This window comes from Rhincodon typus, chromosome 41 (genome assembly GCF_021869965.1).
Source record: "Rhincodon typus isolate 14 chromosome 41, sRhiTyp1.1, whole genome shotgun sequence".
NCBI lineage: Eukaryota > Metazoa > Chordata > Chondrichthyes > Orectolobiformes > Rhincodontidae > Rhincodon > Rhincodon typus.
In genome coordinates this window covers 7,267,833-7,284,655 of record NC_063372.1, presented here as the reverse complement: position 1 = coordinate 7,284,655, position 16,823 = coordinate 7,267,833, and the positions used below count along the sequence as shown (strand labels likewise).

General features: G+C 41.6%; 1 protein-coding gene across 1 annotated transcript in view; it reads left to right on the top strand.

Annotated features, from left to right (window-relative positions):
• Nucleotides 1–16,823, top strand: part of LOC109920868 (sonic hedgehog protein-like) — a 43,407-nt gene that overhangs the window by 11,655 nt on the left and 14,929 nt on the right. The window contains exon 2 of the mRNA XM_048618859.1: nt 8,661–8,928. Within this exon, the coding sequence (XP_048474816.1) occupies nt 8,661–8,928 (268 nt within the window). The remainder of the gene's footprint in view (nt 1–8,660; nt 8,929–16,823) is intronic.

The following is a 16,823-nucleotide window of genomic DNA, read 5'->3' as shown; positions in this document are numbered from 1 at the left end:
TGCCGAATCCATGGAAATGGCCCTGCTTGGGTAAGAGGTGAGGTCGACATGAGGTCAGGTCCTGTGACGTACAAAGTTTGGTGAGGTGAGGCAGCCCTGAACCACCACGTAGACCACATGAAAGCTGCAAACTTGCAAACGGGGCAGGAGCAAAGCATACTCAGCCCCTCAGAGCAGCTGGAAAGTCTGTCAGCACCCGTGGGCTCTCTCCTTCCGTCTCTTGTCAAAGCAACCTCGGAGTTGGAGATGGACACAGCGGATGATGCAGACTTGACTCCTTTACCACCTGAAGAGGAGAATGAATTTCTTCCCAGATGCTCCAGGCACAAGAGGCTGGCTGAGTCAGAGGAACTGGACCTGGTACAAAAACACCCCAGGAAAGGCTACAAGAAAAAGAACAGGCCTACGTTCGTGGACTCAGAGCGGGAGGGGTGTAGTGATTGTAATGAAGTCAGCTGGGTGGACCTCTGTCCCTGGAAGGCACAATGGCTCCTGATCCTGATCGAATGGCCACTTGGGGACAAAGTACTGGAGAGTGGCCAGTGGCCCTAGAACAGTATTCCGATGCTTTCAGTGCCTTCAGGAAGGCAGAAGAGAGGATCAGGGAAAATAACAGTTCTGGGGAACAGTTCCTGTACTTGGAAGCGTTGGAGAAGGAAATCAGTCAACCCTCCTGCTCCTGATCGCCAATATTCCAAAATGTCTGCCTGTAAGTATAGGATTAAACCCATCTGTAATGTCAACCATGGTTCCATAGTCAACCGATATTCGACTAGAGCTTAAGATTGAACATACAAAATGGCCACTTGGGGAAGGTACTGGAAAATGGCTCGGCACCATGGAACCATACCCCAGCATGAGTGATTTCTCTAATAAGTGCAGGTGAAGTGGAGAAAATCATGAAAAGAAACAGATAATGTTGGAAGCTTATCTGGACTATGCCAAACCGTGGACATTTACAGCACAGAAGTAAGCCATTCAACCCACCATGCCTGTCCCATCTCTTTACCAAATAATTTCACTGTCCCACCATTTCCCCACAGTCCTGTATCTTCTGTCTTCAAACGTGAATTTTTTTCCCTTTTAATGGTGCAAGGGTCTCTGCTGCAACCATTCCACACTCCAACAACCCTCAAAATAGCTTTCTACGATTGTCATCCCGAACTCTAAATAATGATCGCCAACTCATGGACAAGTTTGTATTGAATTTTTCGAGACAAACAAATTAATATAAATGTTTCAGGCACAGCCAGCTTTATGACCAAAAAGAAATAAAAAATTATAACAATTTTCTTTGGAATTTTAATTAATCCTAGTCAAGGATGCACTTAACCCTAACCCTAACCCTAACCCTAAACCTAACCTCATTGCAATTCTATGGATGAGATTGAAGGGTTAAAAAATGTAACGTTTTAAAATATCAACAATTAATACCTCATTTGTAACTAGTTAGGAATAATGGAGCACACTGGACAGATAATTGATGTTAATTAACTGCAAAGCTTAAGGCTATAGACTGCTGTTTTTATCTTAAATCCATGTGTACAGTGATAAGGAACAATAGGAAAGGAACTGAGGCAATGTAAAAATGGTACAAATGATCTAAAACAATTTGGAAGGATAGATGATTGTGTCTATAATCTCTCAAACTATGATCTGAAATCCCTATGAAGGTTCTGGGGAAAAATCAAAGGGTGAAGCCACCTAGGACTGCACTTGTATGTTCAAGACTTGGGACTGATTCAGGAGGAGAGTAGCACTGTAGTAAGATAGAACCCTTTTGTCTATCCTGTTGATTGGAAAGTTTATATGTGGTGTGGAAATAGCTGAGAAAGGAGGGGGAGGAATAATCCTAAAAAGACCACACCAAAGGCCCAGTTTAGTGGACTCTCTTGTGTCTGACTGAGGTATAGGAAGGCTGCTGGGTTGAGTTAGCTGAAGTATAATGAATTGACTATAATGCCTCCGGCTCAAGGTGGTCATGAGCAGACATTCCTACTTCTCTTTGTTCTATTTCTTTCGGAAAGTACACATGTAGATATTGTGCTTGATATTTCTCTTTATAGCGAACAAGACTTGTCTTTTCAAGTAATTGTGGAAATGTGCAATTTCTGAAAGTGCAGTTCCATTAGCAGCAATGAATACAAAGCTTTGCAGTGCGCAATTTTTCATTAAATGTCTGACGCCAACAGGGACAAAATCAATTTAACAACGAGTCTCTACAAGCACTGGTAAGCTCATTCAAGGAAAGTTGCAACCTCTGTACTGATGGGAGAGGCCAGCTCCTAAACATGCAAAGAAGGCGCCAAGTGTTCGCAATATTATCACTGGCAAAGTGAATGCTCTGTCAACAAGTGAGGACCTAGCTGAAGGTCTAGAAGAAGATGCCGGTTGAAAAGAAAAGTACAAAGGTAAGGATTCAATACTACTGTAAAAGCAGTGCAAATATGGGTCTGTGGAATGAACATATATGGAACTGAAGGAGAATAGTTAAAGATAAAAGCAAACTGTACAGGCTCAGATGAATGTTAGCAAGATTCAGCAAATAATGCTTCCGAACCAAAATTGTAGTGTTATGTAAATTGCATTAAACGTGCCATGTTGGGGAAAAGGGAAAGAATGTATTGCAGGAAGAACCTCCATGGGCCAAATTATCCTGACTCAATCCCCTCTTTTGTTTTAAAGGCAAAACTGGCATTTCCCCGAAGGGCATGAAATGGAACAAGTGATGGACCCCCCCTCCCAGACATTCAGGAACTCACTCCATATGAGGAAGCTATGGTTGATTTATTCGGGAGGGAGAGTTGGGACTGTGGAGATTGGAGGGGAGCGCAGAACTGCTGGTATGTACTGTATTACTCATATATTCTATGATTGTACGGTGTGTTACATCAACATGTCCTTAAGCACTAATTCTGCACAACTGCATAATAGTGCATGCAATGGCAAAATAGAACACAACTGGATATGTGCTGGAGTGCTCCTAATATGCAAATAGCTCTGTCCACAGAGCACGTGGATGACCAGCTGCGCCAGACGAGCATTACAAGCATAAGCACTATCATCACCCCCAGTTAAACCGGATATCAGCGCAAATGTACCTACCAACGGGAGAGGTGGACAAATTCTACTGGGCAGCAAGCAAAAGGCACTGGTAAAGAGTGGACAGTAACAGTTGGGGAGCCACCTGTTAGGGTGCAGCTTCAACATGTTTTGTGGCCCTATGGGGCTGCATGGAATGCAGACCATTAATGGGCCTCACTTCAAAAAGTACAACACTGCAATGTGGACTAATCTGCCTCCGTACACACACCAGTGAAAGGTGGTTTGGATTGTGTGGACCAGCCAACGCTTGTGTATTCCATGTAAGTGACATCATGGAGCACATTCATTAACTGCAGTTTGACATGGCTTAAAGGCAATACCAATCGTGCCTGCAGGATTGACATCGAGTTCTGAATCCTCCCACTCTTGCTATGGATGCTATATTCTACAAAGGTTCTACAAAGTTCATAGACGCACAGCATTCTATACTCATAGATCAGTGGGCATCATGAGAAGCGATGCCAGTGATATTTGTGGAGTAGCACAAGAACAACTGGTTAGAGCTCATGTCAGTGGCAGTTGTGTGCTATTGTGTAACCATTGGTGCTACCTCTGACAGTGACTATGGTGACTTGGCACTGATGCAGAGAGTTAGTAACAGTTCCAGGTCGTGAACTTTCTGGAACCCTCTCAGTTCACTAGATGGGTACACAGCCACTCGCCAATAATATTCTCCAAATGGAAACACTTAGCATAAGGCACATTGACAACCCACAGGGAGATGTGACACATATGACAAATTTGTTGGTACTAAACTAATTGAATAAAATTCCTTCACTTTTAGTGTGTTGCAGTCTCATTATTTCACTACGTGCAAAATAAAACAAAAGCTGTGAAGAGCCAAAGTAGGTGTCAGGGCTTGTGATGTAAGAGGTACCTTATGAAATGACTAGTGGTGGTGCACCGTAGTTAGTTATCTTCCTTCATGCTTTCACAGTCTAGATGGCCCTCTTTGGTCAATGAGCTTGACCAAGAATGGGTAGATGACCATTATGTGCTCCACTTGATGACCAAGATTCACAGCTGAGTTGTGCATCTTTTCTGCACTCTTGACCCACGATTTCTTCCTCCCTATTGTGTTCTGGCTGGTACATCTATGGTCTCAGGCAGAAAACACTGCTCAATTCTGCCACTGTTGTGTTGACATTTCCAATCGTCATCCTTTAAGTTCCCTGAAACCATGTCTGATGTGAAGTAAATATCACTTTTCATTTTCACCCTGCACCCTGAATGATGTCCAAGTTCATAACTATTTACCAGTCTTTGCCAATCAAAAATGGCCCTTTTTCCTCCCTGCCTTTCAATAAATTTCTAAAACCAGTTTTCAAGCAGGGAGGAACAGGGCTGATTAAAAACATTAAAAAGTTAGTGCCAAAATTAGCAAGCACAGCAATGTTTTTCCTTGAGTGAGTCAGATTCTGCTCTCATGCCCCCTAAGGTCGAAGCCTGGTGACACTCCCTGTCCAAGCTCATATGAACGACATCCACCTGAGCCTGAGGAGCTGGGAGGTGCCTGTGGAACTATGGGGAAATGATGAACTTTAAAATGTTTCCCTGTTGGTAAATCCACTGCTCATTGTGGTATTGAATCTGCAGACCAGGAAAGTCCCATGTCTCATATCTGGACTGTATTGAGTCATTCAAACAGCTTTCAGGGTACTACAATTGACTTCTACAACTGTGGGCCAGTAGGGTGTGGTGCCAGAAATCAATCCTGGTTCCTGCTGGGATATGTATCCAAGTGGGTACTGTGCAAGGAGAGATTGGTCTTGGCACTAATGCCAAGTCAAATAACCTGATGATACTTTGTCTAGAATAATGGATAAAGGCTTTGTTGAGATCTGGGCCCCCATACCACAAGTTTCAGTTTGAGAGAATGACTAAACAGAATTGTGAATTTGTAGTTAAATATGTTTGAATAATCTTTGTGTGGTAGCTCAGCTGTACATCTTTTCTGTTTTTTTTAAACTGTGTACTGAATATTTGCAGGATGAAGAAACAAGGGGATTCATTTTCTTTACCCTGGAACTCTGAGTATGCATGGCTCTTGAGGCTTCTTCCTTGGATTTTTTTCCAAAGTTCGGATTTTTTTGAACTAGCAATGTCAGGCTGGCTGGTGTACTGTCATTTTAATCCCACGAATTTCCAGTTCTGGGTTGTACCTTTTAAAACTTGCACACCTGGGTGTGAGTGTGACTGGTTTCCATATTAAGTTCCATTTCATCGTGACTAGCTGAAGTGCTTCCAACTGAGGAATTGTGACATTGGGTGGGCTTGTTATAAAATATAACCAGCTTAACAAAAAGTAATCACTAGAAATTTGATTGGTGTATGAAATCTGATGATGGATTATAATTATAACATATTACAGTAATGCACCCAGTGTATTATCCAATTAACATTGAGATCGAGTAGAATACAATCCTCATTTGGACAGGAATATCTGTTCAGGAACTTGGCTTTAAAATAAAATCCTTCAGGAGTAGAAGTTTGAATATTTTATATTTCTAGACTGATGCGTGCATTAGACTTGTAGAGGTTTGACCTGCCAGTTCAGGCCTGGACTCAATCTTGGGCAGTTGCCTTTTCCCAGCTTAGCTTATTTGGCAGCAACGGCCTTAAATCAGTGTTTCACATTATTCTGGCACAGCGATGAGATGCTGTATTGTCTGAGGAACCATCCCTTGGATTAAATCTTAAAAAAGACATTGTCTACCTGTTTATGTGAATGTCAAACACGTAAAAATAAGTAATTTTTCTTATGTCCTGGCCAGGAGTTCTTCTTCAGTTGAAAGCAGCCTAACTGGTCTTTTATTTCATTGATGTTTATGAGGTCTTGTTATGCGTAAATTGGCTGCTTCATTTGCTATTAAAATGGCATTTTGGAAGTGCAGTGGGTGGTTTGAGGTGTGATAAAGTGCTGTATAAATGCAAGCCCTAACTTCCTTATGTATTAAAATTTCTGTCCCTTTTTTCCACTTATAGAGTCATAGAGTTATATAGCACAGAACAGATACTTCCGTTCAACTTGTCCATGCCGACCAGATAGCCTAAACTGACTCAGTCCCATTTGCCAGTGTTTCGCCCATATCCCTCTAAACCTTTCCTATTCATATACCCATCCAGATACCTTTTAAATGTTGTAATTATACCAGCCTCCACCACTTCCTCTGGCAGCTCATTCCATATACACACCACCCTCTGCATGAAAATGTTGCCCCTTAGATCTCTTTTAAATCTTCCCACTCTCACCTTAAACCTATGCCGTCGAGTTTTGGACTCCCCTACCCTGGGAACAAGACCTTGGCTATTCACCTTATCTGTGCCCCTCATGACTTTATAAACTACTATAAGGTCATCCCTCAGCCTCCGACGCTTCAGGGAAAATAGCCCCAGCCTATTCAGCCTCGCCCTGTAGCTCAAACCCTCCAAACTCGACAACATCCTTGTAAATCTTTGCTGAACCCTTTCAAGTTTCACAACATCTTTCCTTCAGAAGGGAGAGCAGAATTGAACTTGACAAGTATTAATGAGCAGTAAGAAATGTACATGCTTTTGGGTGGCATGGTCGCTTGGCAGTGAGCACTGCTGCCTCCCAGCACCAGGTTCCCAGGTTCGATTCCAGCCTTGGTGGACTCTCTGTGTGGAGTTGCACATTCTCCCTGTGTCTGCCTGGGCTTCTTCCCACAGTCCAAAGATGTACAGGCTAGGTGGATTAGCTATGGTGAATGCAGGGTTACTGGGATAGGGTGGGGTCTGGGTCTGGATCTGGATCTGGATCTAGGTGGGACTCTCTTTGGAGGATCAGTGCAGACTTGGCCTCTTTCCACACTGTAGGGATTCTATGATTCTATGAAATAGAATTAGAATAGTTTCAGTGGGGATGCAAGTACTGGTAGACGCAAGACGAACTTTGTTCTATCCTGAAATTTATGATTCTGTATGTGGTGTAATATTAGAATGAAAACTTGTTGGGTTTCTACATTCATATATACCAGAAAAAAAGTGTCTTAATTTCCCTTTGTGGCTCAGCTAGCTTAGTGAGCTATTGGTATATGTCGATGGGAAGATTGCACCTTTTACCTTCAGTCCTTTGCTCCCCCAGAAGTTGGTTAACAGTTCATGTGCGAAATTTGACCTCCCCTACCTCCTGGCTGAGAAGTGTAGGAGAAACAAATTCTTCCTGATCATTGGGCAGTGGCTTTTGCTGAAATGTGTGAATAAGTGAATATTAGACAAATACACAACTGCGTTTGGCTTTGATAAACCCCTCCCTGCTTTTCAGTTGATTGGTCTTCTCAGATTCAATCATCCTTTAGACTCTTATGTAGGTAAGGCATTACTGATGTGAGTTGGCATCTTTAGGGGAGAAAACTGGGAGAGGAATAAATCTAATCCACATTGAGGGAAACAATACTGTTATAGTAAAATTTAAGTTGTTGTCATCTTCATTGTCTGTTGGATATGACCTAGTGTGACTCACTCTCCAATTGACCTATGTGGGTATGCACCTAATACCTGTTTGGCATACTTCCCCACACAATAAATGCTAACTGATGAAGATAAGAGATTCGAGGGATCAATTGCAAGCATGGTACAGTATTTTGATCATCAATGTGTTCCTGTTCTACCAGGTACTTGAATACTGTTTTCAATAAGGAAAATACATACCTTGAATGTTCGTTAACTCATGTAAATACTTTTGGGCTTCCTGCTGTGATAGTCAGTGATGGAAGGTGGAATTCTGTGATCATAGCTGTACGTATTCCAAAAAATAGCAGAAATTGAATTTTGTAATCAAAACCTTGACTGACCACTAAACTATAAGTTCACACTGAGCACTCGTATTTCTTCCCGTTGCCCTCCCCTCCCTGTCCCCCCATTTTATGACTGTGACATTTGTGGTGATGTTAACTGTTTCAATGGCCTATTTTGCAGAGAGAATAGAGTGGGACAATTCCTTAATCTTTTTACTAAGAATCATCATGCAACTAACTCAGTCCACCTGATGGTAAAATATTTCTCTATTACTTATCTGAGATATAATGGTACCACTGGAGGCTGGAGGAGATGAGAGATAGGGAAGGGCCAAGCTGTGGCACAATTTGACAAAAGGCTTAATTTTAAAATCAAGGCTTGCGTAACCAGGAGCTACAGTAGACCAGCAAGCAGGAATTAATGGGTGACTGGAACTTGGTGTGAGTTGGCACACAGAATAGAGAGTTTTAAATGGCCTCAAATTTAAGGAGGGTGAAAAATCAGAAACCATCCAGGAGTACATCAGGGTGGTCCCATCTAGAGGTAACAAAAGTGCAGGTAAGGGTTCTGAGGTAGGGGTGGAGTGACAATGCGGATATGTGCTTGTTAAACTCGGAAAACAATTGCAGGTCATGAGTTTCAAAGTGACATCTCAATTACAGACCAATTGCTTTTTCTGTGTTTGGGTACTGAAAGTTTTGAAATAACTCCTCTGTCTGAGATAGACTGGCCCCAGTTTTTTGTTTTGGAATACAATGCCAATAATAACGAGTGTATTTATTTCTGTTAAATTTCAGCGCTGTAAGGATAAAGTGAATTCACTTGCAATCTCTGTGATGAACCAGTGGCCAGGAGTGAAGCTCCGAGTAACAGAGGGCTGGGATGAAGATGGACATCATTCAAAGGAGTCCTTGCATTATGAGGGCCGAGCAGTAGACATCACTACCTCTGATAGGGATCGCACCAAGTATGGCATGCTGGCCCGTTTGGCTGTTGAAGCTGGATTTGACTGGGTTTATTATGAGTCAAAAGCTCACATTCATTGTTCAGTGAAATCAGGTAAGAGTCAGAGCTTCATCTGGGCTTCAAAAGGATTAAGATGTGGAATACTTCAGAGTGTTTTTTTTAAAATACAGGTTTGCAGAATCAAATCCACATTAAGAGCCAAAAAAACTTGTTGAAGAACAATTAAGCCATTGAGCACCTCACTGCTTAGTGGTTATATTCATGGTAAAATAGCCAGACAAGGTGTCCAGTTTGGACATGGAGAACGGGTAAGGTATCAGAGGCTGCTGGTCTGGCACAGGAGAAGAAAATAGGCAAACTTGAGCCTGCTGTATAGGCGTCCTACTGCAGTACATTGCTACGTCCGGGTGTCAACCTCTAGAATGAAGTAACATGGATTTGCTCCCAAAATTCCTCACATGGCGTTTTTCCATTCTGAACAGATGGTGGAGGAAACCGTTGTGTCCTCCCATTGTGAAGGAGGCAAGAAAGGTAAATGATTCACCCTGAACTACTATGAAAAGATCCTGGGCACATATTAACTTTGCCCTACTCCAGTGGGGGAATTGTGTGATTCAAGACCTGAAAAAGAAATGAACTAACGTGGATCAAGGAAAATCTTTTCCTTCTTTTGGCAATCTAGCTGTAGTTAATGAAATTTCAGTTGTGTTCTGAATTAATCAAGAATATATAAATGCTTCTGTTAGATGCAATCAGCAATCTTCTTTTGTGGAGCATCATGTTAGACATGGCACGACTGTGAACAGTCTCACTTTGGGAAGTGTAGGTATGGCTTCAAGTTCCACTCCCAGAAATGTGAGCATATAATCGAGGCTGGTACCTTAGCACTGAGAGACAGCTGTACTCTCAGAGGTGCCATCTTATGGACAAGATGTTAAACTAAGTCCCAATCTGTCATTGGTTGGACCTAAAAGATCCCCTCGCAATATCAGGAAGAATGGCAGGTGAGTTCTTTCCCAATGTCAATATTTATCCCTAAACTAACATCAGTAAAGTTGATTTTCTGATCATGTATTTCATTGTTGTTTGTGGGATGTGCTGTGCGCAAATTGGCTGCTGCACTTTCTACATTACAATACGTATGACGCTTTGAAACTACTACATTGGCTGTGAAGCACTTTAGAATGTTCTAAAGACATGAAAGATCCTATTAAATGTATGCTGTTTTTTTCATTTCTTTTAAATGGACAGCTTTGTTCAGGATGGCTGGAATGAGGGGAAAAATGCACATAACAGGGGAAATGATCACTTTAGTTGATCTTGTGCCTAGTATGTAGAGTAACTGGCATTTCATCGAACTTTTTTGATGTCCCCAAAATTTTCAACCAACAACTATGTGTCCTGGTTGCTGAGATAATTAAAAATGAAAACCTAATTTTATTTTTCCCTTTCTTATGAGCCAAAAATCAGCTTGCTTGGAGACCATTTTTTTTCTTTTTTTTTGTTGCCTCAATCTTTTTGTATTTCATTGACAGGCATTCTGTATATTTTAGAAAGCAATGAATCAAAGCGTACTCCCCTAAAATATTTTGTTTGTATTTTATCCTTGTTGCAGCAAGGTACAATCACAGTATCAAAATATTCAGAGATTAACTTCGCCATGTTTACAAATGCACTTTTATGAGGCATGTTTGCTCTGAGAATCTTGATATCTCGTTATTGAATGATATGTGTTGCTGGCAAGTTTAACTGACTGGCATCTGAGGTGATGATACCAATCTATCCTTGATGTAAAGTTTGCTTTGACATGGAAATGAGTGTTGCTTATTTTTAACCCTTTGAAGACACCACTGGTATTTCTTCAGAATAAAAACTTTTGTTAGTCAGAGCCATCCCACTGAGATACTGAGTTTATCTGATTAGTAGCCTAGCCATTCAGCCCAGAAGTGTCCCAGTTCAATTTCTTTTAAAAGTCATTTGGAGCAGTGATGGAACATTACAATTTGTTTCAGGGCCCTGGATTAGTTATTTTCTAATAAACCTGCTCAGAGTTCCTACTACACACTTACAAAGCAGGTGGGACTTGAACCTGGGCCTCCTGACTCAGAGGTAGGAACACTACCACAACAGCCCTAAATGTAGTCCCAGTTGACTCTCTCATTACAGACAGAGACAACTGGTGGTGGGTGGGGAGGTGGGAGCATCATGCCTCAGGCAAGGGTGAGGTTGAGAAGGCAGGACCTTCATAATCTTCAGAACATCAACTGAACCCATGCCATTGGCGCCACTCTGCATTGCAAAACAGCTGTCCAACCAACTGAGCTAACCAACCCCAAAAATAACCCAGCACCCCCAGGAATGCCGTTTAAAGCCGGACTCTGGTGGGTCTTGAGCTCACAACCTTTGAATGCCTTCAACATCCTCTGACTAGAAGTTCAACACACTATCTGCTACACCACAGCGCCACTTAAAAAAAAAATCATGGTTTAATATGTGGATATTTTTAATTAACCTATACAAGTATGTGATGACACACACCTCTGGAGCAGGTGGGCCTTCTGGATCAAAGGTAGGAACACTACCATTGCAATGGCTGGGAATCAAACCCAGGTCAGCTGCTTAGAAGGCAGTGATGCTCACTGCTGCACTGGATTAGGAAGGGGAGTGGAAGAAAAATAAGAGGAACCAGGGCTTCTATTCTTACGCATTGTCTTGTACTCTCTGCTGAAAAAAAAACATATGTATGTGTCTGTGAATGTTGAAAGTCCAGAAAAGATTCCACTTTGAGTTTCCAGCTGACACTTGCTAGGTCAAGATCACATTAAGAATAATCAAATGGGTGAGGTGCTCGATGGCAGCCAGGATCCATTGAAATATTACAACAATCTGCAACATCACCTTCGTAAGAAAGGGGGGAGCTAGCAAGAAATTTCAGTATAGCTCTGAGGAGTATTGGGCCTTTGAGTTCAAAATTATTGGCTGCTTTTGGAGATCAGTATATAAGAAACAGTAGAATATGAAGGAAAGTCAGCAGTGAATTTCCACTGAGAGTAAGTTGTGAACGAGCCCATGAAGGAAAGACATAGATATAGACAGCTTCATGAGTTTGGTAGATTTGAATGTGTTTTTATAGACAGAAAGATTTTGAGATATGGATGGGGAATTGGATACAGTTAAAGAAAAGAATTCCATTTCATTCATATCAAATACGAGGATCTCTCACTTCCACATCAGTATGGAGTCAGCATCTACAGTTAAAGGTGCTATCTGAATGAAAGTTGTTGATGTCAAGAGCAGAGGGATTTTTGAGTTCAGGTTCAGATCTACATGGCATTAAATGGACAAGACACACACCAAGTGCAAAAGGCCATTCATGAAAGCAAACAGAATACTGGGTTTTATGTAAAGAAGTGTTGAGTAAAAAAGTCAAGACATAATAGTGAGTCTTTATAAAACCTTTGTAAAGGAGCCAGCACAGCATTACTTTTGAGCTTCACGCTAGCAGAAAGCTACTGAGAGGGGACAGTGCAGATTCCCTAGGGTGGAAGAACCAACAGAATACAAGATGCAATCAGATGAATGTCGTCTCTTTGTGCAGGCTGTAAGGGGTTGGGCATTCCGAGTGTGTAGTGGTTAAGCACATAATTATCAATAATTCAACACTGGCATTGAATTACATTATCTAGATAACAATAAGCCGAAACAAAACAACCTGATACCCGATGTCAAGGCTACTGAATGTTGTTGGGCTTCACTAACAAGTGGGTAGGATTTTCAGAGATTCTCACAGGCTCCTACTTTAACTTCACCAAAATCAGGAAAAATTAAATGGTCATTTTCATTTTTAACAATTTTCCCAGAAATTCTGCCAGTATTCCACTGAAGATAAGGAGTGGGGTTGTGTGTGTGAGGTGTAGGGATTGAGAAAGTTTCCTGATCTTTACCTGACCTGAATGTTTAATTCTAACACTAGTACCCAGAACAAAAAAACTGTTCTGATCTGTGCTAATATCTCCCTTTGCTTCTATTAACTTCAAAGTAAAGTACATTAAAACTCAGCAGTCTGGAAGAGTAGAAGCCAGGATCTCATTCGCCTACAGAGATCTAAAAGTCATGCACTTCCCTCAGTCCATTGCAATGCATCACCTCACAACAGGCATCACAGTGGTTACATTGACACCTGTTTGAGCAGCTACTTGCCAAGATAATGTCAACACAGATAAACTCAAGAGCAGTAGAAAATAACACCAGCAAAGAAAGCCTTACTCTCAACAAAATAGTTGCTGGAAATCTCTACCTGTAGCTGTCACAGTATTTTTCAAAGCTATTTTCTCTGTTCAACAATCTGGCTGAATTCTGTCCTTAGCTGGGATGGCAGATTAAAATGTCTGCTGCCAAACCATTGACAATGTTGTCGGCAGAGGAGAAAGAGCATACACAGGTAAGAATTCTGTTTTCTTTGTTCTTTTCCCCCCTTCTGCCCCATCCTAAAATGAGTGAGGCAACTGCATTTTGCTCAGCTCCATTTGAATAAAAATTCAATTTTTCACATAACTCTGATTATTGTGTTGATATGATAGACCAGGGGGTGGATTAAACAGAATAAAACACTTCCTACAGTGACAGGGAATGGTGGAAAGTGAATGTGACTTGTGGTTGTGTACATGGTTGACAGAAAATCTGAGGAATCAGACCGGGTTGTCTTTCTGCTAAAGAATTAGCATAGAGGGAACTGGGGAGAGAGAAAGAGAGAAAAAAAATATAGAAAATATCTCAATTAAAAATAACACTGAGGGAAAACAAATTTTAAAAAAGTATTTTTGTAGATCTAACACGATGGAAGTTCTCAACAAGAACTGTGTACTCTTAAGGTCTAAATTCTTAAATTAGCAATTTGTGCAATGTGTGGGAAGTTTAAGATGGCCCTCTTGTTCCCACAGCTAATGCTTCCCTTATTGAAATAAGAACCTCCCAGATATTTGTTGATGGGAGAAGGAGAGTATTTGCTCACTAATTCAGGAAAATGTACAAGGAGGAACATTTGTAACTTTCCCTTCTGTATAGCAAGACAATTCCTGGATGCTTTCTTTGGCAGATCTGTTACTGTTTTCATTAAGCATATGCAAGCATTAAAAGCACTGAATTCTGGGGTTCAACCCAGTTAAGCAGCTAATTTAAAACTTGTTTTAGGCAAATACAAGGTGTTTCAAAATCAGTGGAGCTGCATCTGGACAGACTGCAAATGATCAGAGACTTTAAAAAGCATTTGAATAATGTGTTGGTTTGAATCCAGCTGATAAGGCAGCTGATGTTGGAGACTGCATACGGCCCACCCAGGACTGAAGGTTGGAGCTATTGTGTGTCCCTTATTACGTTATGAAGAATAGGAAGTACTGTGACTGAGAGGGCAGTGGACAACCTTTTTCCATCCATATGCTAATACTACTTTAACTTCCTGGCCTGTAGGAAGCACATGAGAATTCTGTTGACCCTCCCTCCCTCTTTTGGGAACCACTTTAATTTTGTTCTGTCCCTGCTAACAGTGTAGCTAAGGCAAGTACTTTTTGGCAGGCATCAGCTTTCAAGTTACCATTCCACAGCATAACGTATGGGACACTACCATTGAGAGATACTTCCCTGGACACTTTCTCCCCCTCCCCATTGAAGGTTGAGTCTCAAGATGAGCTATGCCTAGATGAAATCAAAATTCTCTAGTATCAAACCCAAATGGCCATTTCTTCATGCGGATCAGGGTTAGTAAGTATTCAGAGGTTATTCAGTGAGTGTAGTCCAAATATAAATGCCAGCTAACTTAACACATTGCAAGTTAAACCTGTGACCTTCTGGTTTGTGTGAGTTGGTTTTCCAATGAGTGGTGCTTCTTCCATTAAACCATCACTTGGGTTTTGCTTCTGGATCAACTGGATATCTGGCGTAACTGCCAGATTTCAAGTTTGAGCCTCCAAAGTAAACAATATAAAGATTTGCACCTGCTCGTTTTCATCACAGTTTGCATACCTCCTCTCCATGGAGATGCTGTTCACTTGTATAACACCACAGCCTACATACTGGCTGGCAAAGTCAAGGGTTGGGAGGGAGAACACTAAGCAATTGCTCGAGTTGACTAGCTGTAGGTTTGCAGCTCTCCATTACCAAGTTCTGATAGGTTCCTCTTGCTTGTCCAGGAGGGACCATGCTACCAACTAGGGCATTCACATATTGGATTATCCAAGGTCAACTCTAAAGATACCCAAGTCTTTATTCCTGGGTCTTGAGCTCTCTAGATTCCATCAGTGAGCTTGGTTAGCAGGCCCATTATCAATAGCACCCTAGATTTGCCTGATTCCGTTTTCAGATGACTAAGTCTGTCACAGAGGGTTAACGTTACATTTATCACTGGACATTCAGAATCATCATTTTGAAGCCAAGTTACATCACTCCCCACACCACCCTCCCAAACCCCTTGAGACCCTGCACACTACTCCCTTGCCTCCCAAAGGAGGATAGTTAGTAGTTACTTTTTACCCAGCTAAGCAATGTGGACAGCAGATACTAGAAATATCCCCAATTTAGCTTGTGAGCAGCACAGTTAATCATAAACTGTGGGAGTACATTCCCATCATCCTCTCCTGACCTAGACACAGACACAGTCCACCTGACCCTACCAGCACAGAGAATCTGGAACCAAATTATGGTTAGCACCAAGCACTAGATGTATGAGCATGTGGTTTCCTACCTGACCTCCCAGGTAGCACCACCGAGTAGCTGTCTTCTCAAGATGTCAATATTTTAGGACTACTCGAACTGTTTACTTTACACCAGTTAACTTGATGTTCTAGTGTGACACCACAGGCTTATTCCTCATCAACTGAGAAGATTCTGAGCCAGGTACAGCAGTAGAAGTGTACCTAAATGATGCCAATTGATGCCATCACAAAGGCAATTCTTTCTTCACCCAAAATCTGCACACACTTGTTACCCAACAACACCTTGCTGGAATCTAATAAGGAACACTGGCTTTGGTTGTTTAAACCCCCTCAGTTGTCATCAGACCAAATACAGAGATACAGAAACCAGCTGTCAGCAAGACCTTCACACCACAAAATGAGGTCATTTAGCCCTTTGAGGCGACTGTCGGTCAGTCTCATTTTTCTGTTCTATCCTTGCAAGTCTATTTCCTTCATGTCTGTCCAATGTCTTTTGAAATCATTGATCTTTTCTGCTTCGACCATCCTTGCTGTCAGTGATTTCCTGTATCTTCCAGTTGTCATCAAGGTCTTTGGCATATTTCAGGGACAATAAATAGGAAAACCTCCTGATCTGTTTGGGTCACTTAACCCTTTTGAAGAAGAGGGTTAAAGCCAAATATTTGCTGAACCACCTTTAAGAGGAAACGTAGTTACCATGGTAAGACTGTCACTCCTGAATGTTACTGATAATTCACTTTTAAATTGTTAGTGATCGAGAATGTGATTAAAGTGGAATGCTGCTTCCAAAACAAGCCAGGTGTTTCTGTACAGATTCAGTCAGAGGGAATTGTAGGCAGTCAAAATTGCAACTCACTTGCATATCTGATGCACTTAGATCTTGATAAATGGATAACTAATTTGCCAAGAATGTTTATTTTGGGGGCAGCTTTTTAGTGCAATACTTATAAAGAGTCATTTGTAATACTTCTAACTTGACCTAAAGTTGGGACGACATGTTGTGGCTGTACAGGACTTTGGTGAGACCACCTTTAGAATACTGTTTACAGTTCTGCTCTCCCTGCTTTAGGAAAGATATTGTTAAATTTAAAAGGGTTCACAAAAGATTTACAAGGATGTTGCTGGGACTGGAGGGTTTGAGCTACAAGGAAGCCTGAATAGGCTGGGTCTTCTTTTCCTGGAACATCAGAGGCTGAGGGGTGACCTTATAGAGGTTTGTAGAATCAAGAGGGGCATGGAAAGGGTGAATAGCCAAGGTCTTTTCCCCAGGGTAGAGGAGTCCAAAAC